At 45.9% G+C, this 15091-nt stretch overlaps 4 protein-coding genes across 4 annotated transcripts; 2 read left to right on the plus strand and 2 right to left on the minus strand.

Annotated features, from left to right (window-relative positions):
• Positions 1–5707: 5707 nt before the first annotated feature.
• Positions 5708–6122, plus strand: VC83_00209 (uncharacterized protein; the record flags this gene model as incomplete). Its single annotated transcript, XM_024463905.1, has 2 exons — positions 5708–5845; positions 5928–6122. The coding sequence occupies 2 exons, from the start codon at positions 5708–5710 to the stop codon at positions 6120–6122; spliced, it is 333 nt and encodes a 110-aa protein (XP_024328193.1).
• Positions 6123–11917: 5795 nt separating this feature from the next.
• On the minus strand, positions 11918–12316 carry VC83_00210 (uncharacterized protein; the record flags this gene model as incomplete). The annotated part of the gene is made up of 1 exon (XM_024463906.1): positions 11918–12316. The coding sequence occupies one exon, from the start codon at positions 12314–12316 to the stop codon at positions 11918–11920; it is 399 nt and encodes a 132-aa protein (XP_024328529.1).
• A 739-nt stretch (positions 12317–13055) lies between these two features.
• Positions 13056–13436, minus strand: VC83_00211 (uncharacterized protein; the record flags this gene model as incomplete). Its single annotated transcript, XM_024463907.1, has 1 exon — positions 13056–13436. One exon carries the CDS (start codon positions 13434–13436, stop codon positions 13056–13058), a length of 381 nt encoding a protein of 126 aa, XP_024328530.1.
• Positions 13437–14116: 680 nt separating this feature from the next.
• VC83_00212 (uncharacterized protein) lies at positions 14117–15024 on the plus strand (the record flags this gene model as incomplete). Its single annotated transcript, XM_024463908.1, has 4 exons — positions 14117–14155; positions 14218–14246; positions 14302–14791; positions 14860–15024. The coding sequence occupies 4 exons, from the start codon at positions 14117–14119 to the stop codon at positions 15022–15024; spliced, it is 723 nt and encodes a 240-aa protein (XP_024328531.1).
• Positions 15025–15091: the final 67 nt, after the last annotated feature.

Here is a 15091-nt window from a genome sequence, read left to right on the forward strand (position 1 = left end):
ACAAGTACGTTACAAGTTAAGTTGATACTAGAGCGATTATAATGGCTGTAGTGTTTGATACTGAACAAGGTGTGCTGTTCTGTTCATTCACAGTAATCAGTGACTTATCACTGGAGCAAACGTCTCTTCGTTGTAGCAAACGTCACGACTACCGTTTGCAACTAGCATTTCTGTTGGAGCGTTTATTTAGAACAGTGACACTGCATGATGAATTACCAAACCCAGTCTATAAAATTGCTAAAGGAGAAGGCATCTGTTGAAGGTTATTATATTCGCTCGCTGTAGCCTTCACTTGACATCCACATTGGTTGATGAAGGTCGATTGGACTGATATTGTTTCACATGATAGCCTCCGCATCCAACCACCACCACCCTAATCAAAATTGGAGACAAGGACTACCATATCGAGCTATCTGAAATACCATATCTATCAGCCTTTGCCAACTTCGAAAGAACAAAGGCCCAAACTCAATAAAAGGAGCTTGTCCACGGTCCTATCGCCCATTTTGATATAGCCCTATCAGATAGCACCGCAGGCCAAACAAGCCAATCAGGAGCTATGACACCTGCCAATTGTGTTGGTCCAAACCAACGAATTTGGGGGCCACATTCAGATACCTTGTGAAAGTGATGCTTTTTAGTGGCCCATCATTTGTTTAGCGCCTTTTATGTGCATGGCTGGCGGAATAACAGTGTGGCTGAGCCTACAGGCCCCTGTGCGATTGCTCAGGGTGCGATTATCACATCTGGTGCACCCACCATTATATTTGGCTCAAGGTTATCATTATACTATGAGTCCATATGAAGTTTCCCCGGAATGCTGTACCACTTGCATTTACTCCCTTAATCACAGTAACAGAGAGCCGATTCTCAGGATTATCAACAGTCCATTGCTTTACGCCAATCGGCACAATAACAACTGTAGATTTATAACATCCAATCATGTAGCCAGTCTCGTTAACATTCCATAAGTTATATGGCTTAATGTTGTGTTTTGTAATAAGTGCGTTATATGTAAGGAAAATTTCCTCAAACACCTCTTTCTTTTGTGCTTGCTTTCTATGCGTATTTAAAGTCTTCGTATGAATCGAGTGGAATTCAGGGTATGCCTTAAGGAAGCGTTGTAACCACCGTTGCGATGGGATCGTACGATCAGGTCATAAGTCCGCAACAGCCTGTAAAACCATTGGTAGGTTTGTAGGGACCCCACACTTCAGTTGGACATATATAAATTGACAAACTGCAGTATGTTGTGCTTGAGATAAAACTCAGTTTTGACCCCCGCAGGGAAGGGGAGGGGTAGTAATGTGTCGTCAGAGTGTCTCACAGTTGACATTAAACTTGCGGGCAACCCAAGTAATTGTATAAGTATCTGGTTGTTTCAAATAGAACTACCGGGCCTCAATAAGATGGTCAGCTCAACTTGGATCACTATTCAAAGGCATCGTAGAGGGTTGTTGTTACGACAAATATTATTATTTCATCTATGTATCAAAGTGGCGCACATATCGCTGTCGCAGCCAGATCGCTGTCGCCACCTACGAGCGAAGCGAGTGGGTGGAACACTGAGTACAGTATTCCGGCTCGCCCGGAATATGCGTAACACGCTTTATATACCACATGTACTGTAACAGCGGAACCCCGTTACATGCCAATTGCCTATGCCTGCTTCATGTAGTATCCTATTTATAGTTGATGTTAAGCAAGCAACATTACAAGCATCCTTCACTTCTTGGTAATATGTATACTTTGGGTTTTAGTCATACGTGGCAGAGTATAAGGCGTTGCTCTGCTTCTGTGTATAACTTTCCCCGTGCTGTACGGGGTAGGCTCTTGCCTTTGGTGCGTATTAGGTCAACTGCAATTGTATATCGTACAGTGCTTCGGTTAAGGTTTAGGTCATGTGCAATCTTAGTAGGTGTTGCACCCTCTAACTGCCTCCTAATAATCTGCCTGCGTTGGTATGTGTCATACTGACATTCGTTGCACTCAGTTTGCTATCAAACTCAAGAGCAAACTTAGAAATCTCCTCCTCAAACCTACAAGTCACCATACATATCTGGGCTTATCACACCAACAACAGAAGCAATACTACTCAACGATTGCTGAAAACTCTTCTACTACATCTGTTTATGCTACATACATCACGGCATATCATTTGGACACTCATTGAACAAGTTATTAAGAAAATCTCCTCCTTAAGGGGGTGGGCCAATACTACCACATGGCATATCTCTACCAACTAGAGGCCTAGGAACATGAACGATAGCTCTAGAAGCTTCTACAACCCTCTATGATTCATTACACGTCATCGCTCCTTAGTTACCCACAAGATTGGTTAAGTTATGACATAATTTGTCTATAGGTACTCTGACCTTGGACCTCCTTTTCACTTCCTATAGGCTAGGAACCCAAGAGATGGTTCTATGGGATTCTCTTACGTTCACTACATGATTAGCAAGCTAGTTGTGGGTCGCACTTGATTTCTAATACATTTACCAAGCCTGGTTAGTCATGGAAAGTCATGGAAAATAAGAGAACTACACTCCTTTGGCATAAATAGGATTGCCCTTTCCTTAAGAAAGGGCAAGCAGGCAATACAGTAAATCGACTAGCACATACTTCTACGTCTTTTCCAAGCTTCCAAGCATTGATCTTGTTATTCTCTGTTTTTGAAAAGTCAGTGAGGTGCTAACCTCTTGACTTACCCCTGAGTTCTCAGACTCAACATTTGTTGCAACTTGTCTAAACCACTTCACCACATCATACACCTGATTGCTGCGTTGTGGAATAGTCTAAGCTACAACCCTTTGGCTCTGTTTCCTAAGACAGTGTGTTGTCTTAGTAAATTCATCCCTTCCTTGGGTGGCTAGATTCTCATATCTGGTGCACCCACCATTACAGTATGGGCTTAATTGGCATAATTATGGTTGTTGTACAACGAGGGTGTAAGGATGCCTCCTTACCTAGATACTCGAGAACCTGTCTCAGAACTGTTACGGTCACTACAAGCATGAAATCTGACTCAGTGTGGTTTCGAACCAGTAGAGGAGCACATAGCGAGTTACACTATAGTGGGGGACGGTAAGGGTGTAGGGTTCAGGGTCGATGCTGACCTGTTGTGGTGGAAGGATCAGGGCTAGGGTTGGGATAACCGAGTCGGGCCCGTTTCGGGCAGTGTTGGCAATAGACCGACCAGACCGCCTCAAAATGTGAGCCAGACCGACCGACAAGAGGTTCTCATGTCGGCAGACCAAACAGACCATCTGCAAGTCGACAGACTGTCTGTTTGGTCTGCCGACAGTCTACCATGTAATGGTGGGTGCACCAGATGTGAGAATCTAGCCACCCAAGGAAGGGATGAATTTACTAAGAAAACACACTGTCTTAGAAAACAGAGCCAAAGGGTCGTAGCTTAGACTATTCCACAACGCAGCAATCAGGTGTGTGATGTGTTACGACGGAACAAGAAGGCTGGCCAACTACAGGACAGGAAGGAGGGAGGTCGCATGAGACCGGCCCTGGTACCTGGAGGGGCAGCGGGGAATAGTAGTTCCGAAAGTATCACGTGACGGACTCGCAGGATGATGAGAAGAGTCCTAAGAGTCCAGGACTCCGAGGACTCGAGTGAGTTCCCAGGAGTCCACTAGGCACGTGATGGACTCGCAGGATGATGAGAAGAGTCCTAAGAGTCCAGGACTCCGAGGACTCGAGTGAGTTCCCAAGAGTCCACTAGGCACAACGCCACTATATAAGTAGATAGTATTTCCTTAGATAGGAGCTTCGTGCTCAACTCAATACAGTATTTGTTATATACTAGTAACGTGTTACTTGAAGCCTTTGTGTCTGATCCCCTGCCTCCTCTGATAAGTAAACCTTTACGCAAGAGAACCTCTGTGTCTTCTATCGTTTAGAAGTCAGCGTTACATGATGTAGTGAAGTGGTTCAGACAAGTTGCAACAAATGTTGAGTCTGGGAACTCAGGGGTAAGTCAGAGGTTAACACCTCACTGACTTTTCAGAAACAAGGAGTAACAAGATGAATGCTTGGAAGCTTGGAAAAGACGTGGAAGTATGTGATAGTCGATTTACTGTATTGTCTGCTTGCCCTTTCTTAAGGAAAGGGCAATCCTATTTATGCTAAAAGAGTGTAGTTCTCTCATTTTCCAAGACTTTCCATGACTTACCAGGCTTGGTAACTGTAGTCGACGTAAGAGAATCCCATAGAACCATCTCTTAGGTTCGTAGCCTATAGGAAGTAAAAGGAGGTCCAAGGTCAGAGTACCCCTATAGACAAATTATGTCATAGACAAATTATGTCATGGACAAATTATGTCATAACTTAACCAATCTTGTGGGTAACTAAAGAGCGATGACATGTAATGAATCATAGAGGTTCGTAGGAGCTTTTAGAGCTATCGTTCATGCTCCTAGGCCTCTAGTTGGTAGAGATATGTCATGTGGTAGTATGAGTGATGTCATGTAATGAATCATAGAGGGTTGTAGAGATATGCTATGTGGTAATATCGGCCCAGTAACTAAGGAGCGATGACGTGTAATGAATCATAGATGGTTGTAGCAATCGTTGAGTAGTATTGCTCTTGTTGTTGGTGTGATAAGCCAAAATATGTATAGTGACTTGTAGGTTTGAGGAGGAGATTTCCAAGTTTGCTCTTGAGTTTGATAGCAAACTGAGTGCAACGAATGTCAGTATGACATACCAGTCGACAGACCAAATAGACTGTCTGCTTTATTCTGAGATCGTGATTGGTGAAATCCCGTTACTGTGAACCAGGGCTTCACCGCCATTTCCTACATGTTAAGTTCAAGGTCGGCTTCTTCTCTGGTTTTCAATCTTACTACTTCATTTACACCATTATGACTGATAACTCTCCACAACTCTCTGATTCGCAAAGCATTCTAGGGGGCTTATCTGACTTTGAGCTTGAACAGCTCTACTCATCCAACCCATCAGATGGATCATTCCACAGCACACCACATATACCGCCAGAGAGTTTACCTGATTCCAGCAGCCTAGCACCGACAGCTATAAGTTGCCAGCTGGATTTCGCTCTGCACCACCTGGGAAATGTCCAAATACCTCGTGGGTTTGGCAGCATGGCCAGGAGATCATCCGGGTCCATGATGACACACCATTCTGGTTATGCCAGTTGTGCTATAATAAGAGGGTTACAAAGACATACTCGTCAAGGACAACTACACATGCAATGAACCACATGATTCATTTCCACGGTAAATCCAAGGATGGTACATCTAGTTCTCGACCTCGATCTGTGCTTCAACAGCAGCGAGCTGCAGCTTATAGTGTAGTATCAACGATCGATTTCGCAAAATTTAAGACCTTATTACTGCGATGGATAGTGTGCACAAACGTCAGATTTTCAGAAGTAGAACACGAGCAGTTCCGTGAGCTACTAGTATACTGTAATGCAGTATTAGGAGATCTTTTACCACGTTCTCATAACACCATTCGAGGCTGGGTTATGAAAGAGTTTCAAATGCAAAAAACTCATGTCCAGACAATGTTTGCAAACTACGAAGGTCAAGTTCATCTAAGTTTTGACATGTGGACATCAACAAATTCCCTTGCTCTTCTTGGTATTGTGGGCCACTGGATTAACGGAACCACAACACAATCAGCTTTGCTAGGTTTGCAACGTTTACGTGGGCAGCACACTGGCGAGAATATGGCAGAAGCAGTACTGTCAGTTATTGATGAGTATTCACTATGGTCGAAGATTGGTTACTTTATGCTTGATAATGCATCTTCCAATGATGTTTGCATATTATCCGTCTGCCAAAAGCTTGAGTTAGCTGATGGCTTGGTCAGTCAGCAAAAAGCTCGACGTTTACGCTGTACAGGGCATGTGCTAAACTTAGTCGTCAAAGCTTTTCTCTTTGGTACAGATGCAGAATCATTTGAAATCGATGTCTCTGCAGCTCATCAGTTATCAAACGAGCAGCGTGAACTTGAACTTTGGCGGCATAAAGGTCCAGTTGGTAAACTTCACAACACTGTTCACCATATACGCAGAACGCCCCAACGGCGAGAGGAGTTTTTCTGAATCCAACGGCAAGAAGGATTGGAAATTGAGCAGCTGATGGTTGTTGCGGATAATGCCACATGCTGGAATTCAACATACAGCATGATTGAGCGGGCTATGCGTTTGAAGGATCCAATAGATCTCTTTGCAGCAAGAAGTTTCGACAAAGATATAGCTCAAGATCAACTGACATGGGATGACTGGGATCAGCTTACACGTATTCTAGCTTTATTGAAACCATTCAAAGAGTTAACACTGCGCATGGAAAGCCAAGCCAAGGATGGAAAACGTGGATCAATATGGGCCCTTGATGGAGATTCTGCTGCATCATCTTGAAGCTGCAAAACAAGATTATGAACACTTAGGTTACGATAACATTACGGTTTGCATCAATAACGCCTGGAAATTACTCGACAGATATTACAATCTCACAGAAACATCACCAGTATATGTAGCAGCAGTTGTCCTAAATCCACAGCTTAAATGGAGCTTTCTTGAGCAACTTTGGGAGCACCGCTCTGATTGGATATCTGAGGCTCATAAAGCTGTCGAGCATCTTTGGACTACAAGTTATAAAGACCGCAATCCCAAATTGGCTGGGACAAGCAGGGAGACACGTGTTACAGTCCCAGACATGGATATACTCGAGCAGTTTTTATCCCAGCGATTAGACTGTAGACCGCTGGCTCAGCTACTGGCAGACGAGTATGAGGATTACTGCTACATCAAACCAGAAGCTCATGTTAGCAATATCATCCAATGGTGGAATGACCATTCTACTCTGTATCCAGCATTGTCGAGAATGGCGCTAGATATCTTGTCAATACCAGCCATGTCAGCAGAAGTTGAGCGGGTGTTTAGTAGTGCTAAACTGCTAATCTCAGACGCTCAAAACAGACTCAAAGAAGATATTATTGAGGCATGTGAATGTCTCAAGTCATTGAATACTGCCGGCATGTATCGTAGCTACAATTAGACTTCAATCTATTCATTCAAATCACATCCAATTCCCACCCCTTGGCAGACTGTCTATTTGGTCTATTTGGTCTGCAGACCAAGGCAGATCGACTAGACCAGGTCTCAAAATTAGCCAGACCGACCGACTGGGACCCTTTGGTCTGGTCGGTCGGTCTATTGACAACACTGGTTTCGGGTACTTAAGGAAACAGACTCAACGGGGTTCCCCCTTCATCTTTTTTGTATCCTTTGTAGTAGACCTATAGGATAGCATCCGTTTAGCCTCCGACTCGCACTCTCATATGCTATTACTGTGAGCTGGGTGCCCTGTGTCCTTACAGAGGGGTGGGTTACGTGACGCGATTTACGCGTCAAATTGGGATTCGGTTAATAGCAGTGGTCTAGTAACGTTTGCAATGGCGTAATGAGCACCATGGCGTAATGAGCACCAAAACCTGAGTCCTCTGACTTCAAATCAATTTTCAACTATAATACAACTAAGCGTAACGTACATGTATAGCGAAAGCGCCAAACAAGCGAAAGCGCCAAAATGATGCGGTGACCAAACCCCCCAACTAAATGTTAAATTCCTCAACAACAAAACATGCCCCATAAAAACGATGAAAGCCAATTAGTGCTAGCTATCCAGGCTATGCAAAGCGACCCAAAGTTACGCCTTCGAGTTGCTGCTAGGATCTATTCTGTGGACCACCGCAAGCTAGGTCGTCGTCTAGAAGGTGTACCTTCACGACGCGATATCCAAGCCAACTCACGGAAATTAACTAACCTAGAGGAGTCCGTCCTTGTTCAGTATATACTCGACCTAGCTGCCAAAGGGTTTCTTCCTCGGCTGTCTGTTGTTGAAGATATGGCAAGTCGACTACTTGCAACACGCGACGCGTCACGCGTTGGGTCGCGTTGGGCTTCAAACTTTGTTAAGCGGCGTGTAGAGCTCCAGACACGCTTTCAGCGCAAATACGACTACCAGAGGGCTAAGTGCGAAGATCCAGAAGTTATTAATGGCTGGTTTGAGCTTGTGCGTAACACAATTGCGAAATATGGTATCGATGAAGCAGATATCTACAACTTTGATGAGACTGGGTTTATGATGGGCGTTATCTCAACTGCTATGGTTGTAACAAGCTCAGACGGGCGGGCAAAAGCAAAGAAGGTACAGCCTGGTAATCGGGAATGGGTTACAGTAATCCAAGGCGTTAGTTCTCAAGGTTGGGCAGTACCACCATTTATCATTTTTGCAGGCAAAAACCACCTTACATCTTGGTATGAGAATAGTGGATTTTCAAGCGATTGGGTGATTTCTGTTACTGAAAATGGCTGGACTACAAACGAGAGAGGCATGGATTGGATTCAGCACTTTGAGAAGCATACAAAGGCCCGGAGTGTTGGTGGTTATCGCTTGTTAGTCCTTGATGGTCATGAGAGCCACCACTCAGATGAGTTTGAGGAGTACTGCAAGGAACACAACATTATTACGCTTTGTATGCCTGCTCACTCTTCTCATCTACTCCAGCCACTTGATGTTGGCTGTTTCGGCCCGTTAAAGCAGGCCTATGGTCGGCAAATTGAAGATATGATGCAGGCTCATATTTCTCATATTACAAAGGATGACTTCTTTCCTGCCTTCCACGCTGCATTTAACACTACAATGACGGAAAGTAACATTTGAGGCGGGTTCCGAGGGGCAGGGCTTCTTCCATTTGACCCTGAGAGAGTGATATCTACACTTGATCTTAAGTTAAGGACACCAACGCCTCCAAGCTCCCGCCCAGGTACTGCTCAACCTTGGGTTTCTCAGACACCAAACAACCCAATTGAAGCTATGTCACAGTCTACATTTATTAAAACTCGGATTTCACGCCATCAAAATAGCTCTCCAACCTCAATCTATGCAGCTGTTGACCAGTTTACAAAGGGTGCATCGCAAATAATGCATCAATTAGCACTGCTAAAGGGAGAGAACCAAAACCTACGACAGGCAAATGAAGTACTAAGCAAGCGCCGGAGAGCTAGGAAAACACGACTACAGCAAGGAGGATCACTTAGTCAACAAGGGGCGCAAGAGCTACAGGATGAGAGGGATGTTGTGCAGCAGGTAGAGCAGGAAATAAGGGCAAGCCGTGGTCGGAAGCCAAGGGAAGAAACCCGTGCCCGTCGCTGTGGCAAGTGTGGTGAGACTGGGCACAATGCGCGCACGTGTCAGATTGTAATAGACACCTCTGAGGAAGAGGACTCCGAGTAGTTTCAATTGATTTCTAATGTTGTGGTAGATTTATCGCAATGTTTGTCGTGAGGGTAGATAATTTTGGCGCTTTCGCTTGTTTGGCGCTTTCGCTTGTTTGGCGCTTTCGCTATACATGTACGTTACCAAATTCCAAGTCAGGCAAATCATCTATAAGTAGGTCCTCCTCAACTTCCTCAATAATACTGTCTTGTTCAACCCTTTGTGCCCGACCTTTACCCTTATTGTCATGGGTCGTGTTTTCAATCTGCGCAACTGCCGACTGGATTTCTTGAGTACTCATCACAATAACTCCTTTTAACGCTACTCTCTTGCCACGCTTATTAGCTCTACGTGCCGATAAAACACTTTGGGTATCTTGTAGCTCCTTAAGTAATAATCTGTTTTGCGTTCTCAAAGTTTCAGCAGTGCATGTAAGTCGTGAGATATATTTGCGTGTTGGAGAGTCAAGCACATTTTGAGCTTGTAACATCAAATTAAGAGCTGCATTTGAGCTACGCAACTCTGTACCGCTTTGTGGAGAGCTAAGGAGCAATGAGTGATGGTTTGGTGTTTGCGGAGGTGGTATAGTAGCGTTTGTTGAGGTTATAGAAGAGCGGGTGTGTAAAGTTGGTAAGTGTTTATATGCATCTTGAGGATTGAATGGATAAATACCCGCTCCTAACCATGCGCTTTGAATGTTGTATTGCGATATTGCTCGTAACCTTGCTTTGTAGTACATTTCTATCCATTCTACCTTTTGTATATGCCTTACTCCAACTCGTGAAAGTTGGTCTGTCTCCTTTGCAAGTGCAGTCTTTAAGCCCAAATACTGGACAAGAGGTTGAAGGATATGTGAACAATGAGGCGGAAGTATAAGAAGATCGATGTTATGTTGCATGCAATGAGCAATAAAGTTTGCAGAAATATGACTGTCATGGCCATCTGCAATCAAAAGCCGTGGTTTGCCATCTGCAATTTCACAGGTTTCAGGCTCAAAAACTTGTTGTAACCACTGTAATCCATGAACGTTTGACGTCTAACCTTTCGTACTTGCTGAGAATCGCCAGTCATAAACGTGTGGATTTGTACACCAAGTGCTGTCGATAGTTGTAGCTTTGAAAATCACAAGTGGTGGCAAAACGCGTTTATCTGCACTCAATGACCGACACCCACTCTTGACGGCCAGGAACAACTTTCCAATGCGTACGTATAGTAGCATCAACTACTACACGGTTCGTTTGGCTTGTACCAATCCCAAACCCTGATTCATCCATGTTATAGATGTTACATAACGCGTAGTTCTGTTCTTGCGACTTCGCTTGCAACACTGCAAACCAATGTTCAAGTGCTTCGAACGTTGCTTCTTGACGTCTTGCAGACTCGATTTGTCGAGTGGTAATTGTAGCAAGCTCTATATGACGTTGAATAAAGCGTTGGATCCATTCTTTGCCAATTGGTGGGTATCGTACAATTTGAGATGACGTGTCGTTAACGCATTGCACTCTTTGAATCCTGATTTCTTCCGCCAATTCCTTTATTAGCTGGTGTCTAATAGGGCGTCCTATCGATGAGAATTCCACTTAACCAAGGTACTCTCTTCAACTGTAGATAAAAGTTGTTGGTTTTGTCATGCTTGCGCTCGAGAATAGCCTCCTGACACGCGACGTGTCAAAGTCATCCGATTAACTTGAAAGTGTTCTGTAGTAGCGTTTAAGCTTGTAAACTGTCGATTCTGGTAAGCTATTATAGCTTCAGCTAGCTATACGAGCTTCGTTCTCTTGAACCCGGACGCTCTTGCGTCTCGCCATTGTTGTAGTTTACAAGTTTGAAGTTGCAAGGTGGGGGTTTTGGTGCTCATTACGCCATGGTGCTCATTACGCCATGGTGCTCATTACGCCATTGCGAACGTTACTGTAAATAAAACGATACTGCTGATGTAGCAAGAGGTCTAGACAATGCAAATGAAAGCAAGAGGGGAATGGCAGTTCAATAAATTAATTCGACTCTATATACATACACCTTATCTAACGGTGTCGGAAATGGAGCCGCCCTGTTGGTGTTTTACAATAGCTATCAAAGCTGGACCGACAAGGCAGAATCAGACCTGGACCAACCGCAGAGACGTTATAGCTAACAAATGTAATTTTAGTAATTAACAAGCGCCCTGAGAGTTTTACGGCCATAGTGGAGCCGTGTGGCCGTTTTGTAGGCGGGCGCTTATATGAAACGCTCATGATGGTATCTCGCGGGGAGAATGAATTGGGCGCTGGACTGGAGGCATACAGAGATACAATTCAATTTCCAAGACTATATCCCCCATCTACATACGCCGAACGGTGTTTGATAAGTTCTAAATTTATGTACTATGCATTAAAACGGGTTCCCATTCTCCCACAGCAACCTTTCTGCGCTAATTCATCCTTATACAACCCTGAAAATACATCCGACAAGGTATCCGGCCACGCGGTTTATAGATCCCTTTCGTATACTCCCAATACTCCGGGTAAAAGCCCGCGCAACCGAAATCGACGATGCCAGAGAGTTTCCCACGCTCGACGAGGATATTTGTCGGGCTAAAATTCGCGTGAGAGAATATCTCGTGGCGATGGTCATGTATGGCGGACCTTAGACTCGACCGAAATATAACATGGTTATTAAAAGCTCTCGCTGTCAAATGGCCCTGCTGGGTCTCCGAGTCGATAGTCGAATGCCGGACCGCCAACTGCACTACAGATAGCTGCGCTGTTAGGGTTTGGGATTTGGTGAAATTGGGTGACGCAGCTCCGTATATCAGCTGCTAGTTGCGACCGTTCCGCGTACGAGTCGCTCTGAATAGCCTCTTCTAGTGGAGTCCCTGGTACGCGAGTCATCACGAGATAGGTCTCGCTCTCAGTTGTAAGCAAGTCTATAAGCCTCGGAGCTGCAACTTTTGTGTACTGCTCAACAAGCCTCAACGCAGGCCCTTCCCCGCTCGGTACAAACTTGCCTGGACCATGCTTGATGTACAATCCAAAAGGTACACGTTGCACCCAATTAAGCGTCCTCCCATACATTTTATTCCCAACTTTTAGAAGAAGCCGGTACGTGAGCGCGCGAGTCCAGCGGGGAAAATGGAGCCACAGACGCCTAAACATAGGAACTGTGCAGCTAACAACCCTGCGAAATGTCGTCTTGCAGCTGTGCCAGAAAGCGTTTCCTGGCCAGCCGCGCTGTATCTGATGTTGAACTTGGACCCATCGTAGAGAGTTACAGAAACGGGAATGGATGCTAAAGAGAAAGGCGCTTGGGAGAGGCAATCCCTGGGGGTCCTTTGTAGAGATACTAACGACCTCAAGAAAGCGGACTATCTTCCCCTTGTCGTTCTCGATCCCAACGAAAGGACGAACCAACCCATAGCTTAACATATACTAAGAATGCCAGGTTAGCATTTTCATGCAAACGATAGAGATTGCCTACCTTGCAAGAGCTATTTTCCAGGCCGTTACCAGATTCGCCGGAAATCCAGTCAGGAAGGATCTGAATTCGCCCCAGCCTAAAGGCAGCAGCAGCGGTACCTGCAAGTGTCCAAGTGTTCCTAAGCTGGCTTAGATCATCTGAGGGAATATTCAGCCAGTTGGATAGCTGCCGCAGTTCACTCGCTGTAATAAATACCGCGAGTATCTCGCGTAATGAAGCCTGGAACCGTAATTACAGAAGCATCAAGCATTTATTTAGGAAGCAACGTACGCCCGAGGGGGTTTTTAGGCCCGCAACAACATCTGTGGGAACGATGCGGACAGGCATAGGGCTACTCTACTCCAGCCGAAGACATCCCACCATACTTTTGATCGCTTCGTAATGCAGCATAATCGTGCCACAACCAAGGACTTTGTCGCCGATGATACTTGGGTTGGCGATGTAACTAAAAGAGATCTTAGTTGGCCAGTTCAACGCTCTACATCGTTCCACAAGCCTTTTCCAGCCTTCAAGGAGATTATAGAGCTCAGTTTCCATGTGTATTAAATATTTGCCATAGCGGGATGCTCGCTGGAGGACATATAACGCCGCGGCTTTGGGATCAACTGCGTCTTGCACGAAGCATGATAATAGCCTATGCTCAGGTGGAGAGAGGGTAAGAGAGGTAATCGTAGATAATGCTCTCTGCACATCTTCCTCGTGCAATGCAGCCTGCATTGGTAGGGCCACGGGGCTGGCCGGTGTTTCTTTACATAAAGAGACGCGGACTGTCTATGCGGAATGTGCGCGTCGAAAGAATGTGGGTGGATGGACGCTTCTCCTGCGAACCTGCAACGGTGATATATTTAACTTTTACGCTTTGTATACATCACCGTCGAGGTATGCGCATGCCTTGGCCCCTGTCACCATTCACTATTAGCCGCTGAAATTCAATTGTCTTACCGCCGCTAGCTAACGCTAGCTGTACGACGATCGATACAACATAGCAACGATCGTGGAATCGTTCATCAACAATATAGGGGCACAAACCTTTAACATAAATGGCTATGACCCTTAGAGGTTTTTGTACAACTTATTCGATTACTATAGTTCCGAAATGGACAACCTGGCGACTATAACGGGGAAATGGGTACCGGCGGATCAACTGGTACGTAAGGGACCCACCCAGCAACATGTCTTGGCGCTCTGCCTCGGAAAACATTCTCACTCCAAACGCTCCTATACATGTCTTCTCTGGTGTGATCAAACGGATTACATTTTGCACTGCAGATTAAACTAGGCGAAACTCTTCATACTATAAGGCAATCTCGACACAGTTTATTGTCAAAGTCTGATATATTCGTGCCCCCTTGCTTTCTAGCCTGCTCGCCGGTGCAGACGAACAACACACCTTCACGATGACACCCGTTCAAATTGCGGTAGTAACAGTCGCCCCTGTAAGCCTTCTTGTTGCGTTTCAGGCCTCAGAGAATACAGCTAACGAACTTCATCACTACAGCTCATCATCCTCCTAACAGCACTCGCTGGGTACGTCCTCCCTACTCACCTATCACACCCAGCTCACAAACGCTAATATCACCAGCTACGCCTATACCCAAATCCGCCTCCTCTCCCTCCCCATCCCTCTCACTCTCCCCGTCCTCATCACCCTCCTTCCTCTCCTCACCACCCTCACGACAACCTACTTCGCCCGCCTCCTCCGCCCCTCCAACCTTCCCACCTTCACCACTCTCCTCACTCTAATCACCACCTTCGAAACTGCCCTTGCGACTTGGGCACTCACATACCTACCTGCCAGCTGCGGCCCTGAAGAGCGCTGGGCGGCTCTATACCGCGCTAAGGATGCGGATGCGATAAGGAGAATCCAGGATCGATGGGCGTGCTGTGGTTTTAATAGTGTGGTGGATCGGGCGTGGCCGTTTCCGCATGGGAAGGACGGAGATGAGTTCGGCGCGGACCAGTGCAAGAGGGTGTTAGGGAGGGAGGTTGCGTGTGGACGGGTTTGGGGGGAGGAGGAGAGGAGGATGGCGGGGATGTTGGCTGGGGTTGCCGTGGCGGTTTTTGTGGTTAAGGTGCGTGATCTCGCCTGTGGAGGCCGTCCACTTGTAGTGGTTGTGTAGCAACTTGCTAATCGTTTCAGATGGTTGTGCTCATTACGCATGAGGAGCACCGCATGGACTCGACCTGCATGGATGCGTTTCTTAGGTGGTACGGAGCCTGGCGACCTCGAGGATTCACGCGGGGGTCGGGAGAGCGGGAGGTTGTTGATTGGAGAGGGTGGGCGAGTGGAAGAGGAGTATCATGATGAGGAGGGAGATGTTGATCGTGCTCTTCGGGGAACGGATGCGGATGCTGAGTCGGCGAACCGCCCC

The sequence above is a fragment of the Pseudogymnoascus destructans genome (assembly GCF_001641265.1).
Source record: "Pseudogymnoascus destructans isolate 20631-21 unplaced genomic scaffold scaffold_1, whole genome shotgun sequence".
Classification (NCBI taxonomy): Eukaryota; Fungi; Ascomycota; class Leotiomycetes; order Thelebolales; family Thelebolaceae; genus Pseudogymnoascus; species Pseudogymnoascus destructans.